The sequence below is a fragment of the Arachis ipaensis genome, chromosome B07 (assembly GCF_000816755.2).
Source record: "Arachis ipaensis cultivar K30076 chromosome B07, Araip1.1, whole genome shotgun sequence".
In the NCBI taxonomy this organism is placed as follows: Eukaryota; Viridiplantae; Streptophyta; class Magnoliopsida; order Fabales; family Fabaceae; genus Arachis; species Arachis ipaensis.
Window position 1 is genome coordinate 39,487,786 of NC_029791.2, and position 540 is coordinate 39,488,325.

A 540-nucleotide genomic window follows, 5' to 3' on the forward strand; every position below is an offset into this window, starting at 1 on the left:
CTTCAAGAATACTTTTGATATAAATCGAAAACATTAAAAATAAAATTAAATATTAAAAATATTTTCAAACAAATTATAAACGGTGAACAACAAAAAATATACTTTATTCTTTAAAAAATTATACATGTTGAGCAAAAATCCTTAATCCGAAACAAAATGTTAAAAGTTGAAGAATTTATGCATTAAACATTTAAAAAGAAAAAGAAATAAAATAAATTTTTTTCTTTAAAAAATTATCTATAGATTTTATGGAAGCAGCTGAAGTTCACCAATGGAATTATCATAAAACAGAGAATACAGCAATCAAATCTTAGTTTAGTTTAGAAAAGGAAAAAAAGAGCATCTTAATCAAAAGTTTACTAATAAAAAGAATGAACATAAACGAGTATTTCACAATTAACAGGCTTACAAGTTACAAATCCTGGTGGTTTAAAGTTTAAACACACCTTTTGAATCCAATGAATGGCATGATTTCTGGCCCCAAAATCCAAATCCCCATTTGTGAGCCTATGAAGATAATCATGACAAGGCAAGTGGTCA

The 540-nt window shown here is 25.7% G+C and overlaps 1 protein-coding gene across 1 annotated transcript in view; it reads right to left on the bottom strand.

Annotated features, from left to right (window-relative positions):
• Positions 1 to 540, bottom strand: part of LOC107607061 (cyclin-D2-1) — a gene marked incomplete at its 3' end in the record, with an annotated part of 4,324 nt that overhangs the window by 2,150 nt on the left and 1,634 nt on the right. The window contains exon 2 of the mRNA XM_021107784.1: positions 447 to 540. Coding sequence (XP_020963443.1) covers positions 447 to 540 — 94 coding nt within the window. The remainder of the gene's footprint in view (positions 1 to 446) is intronic.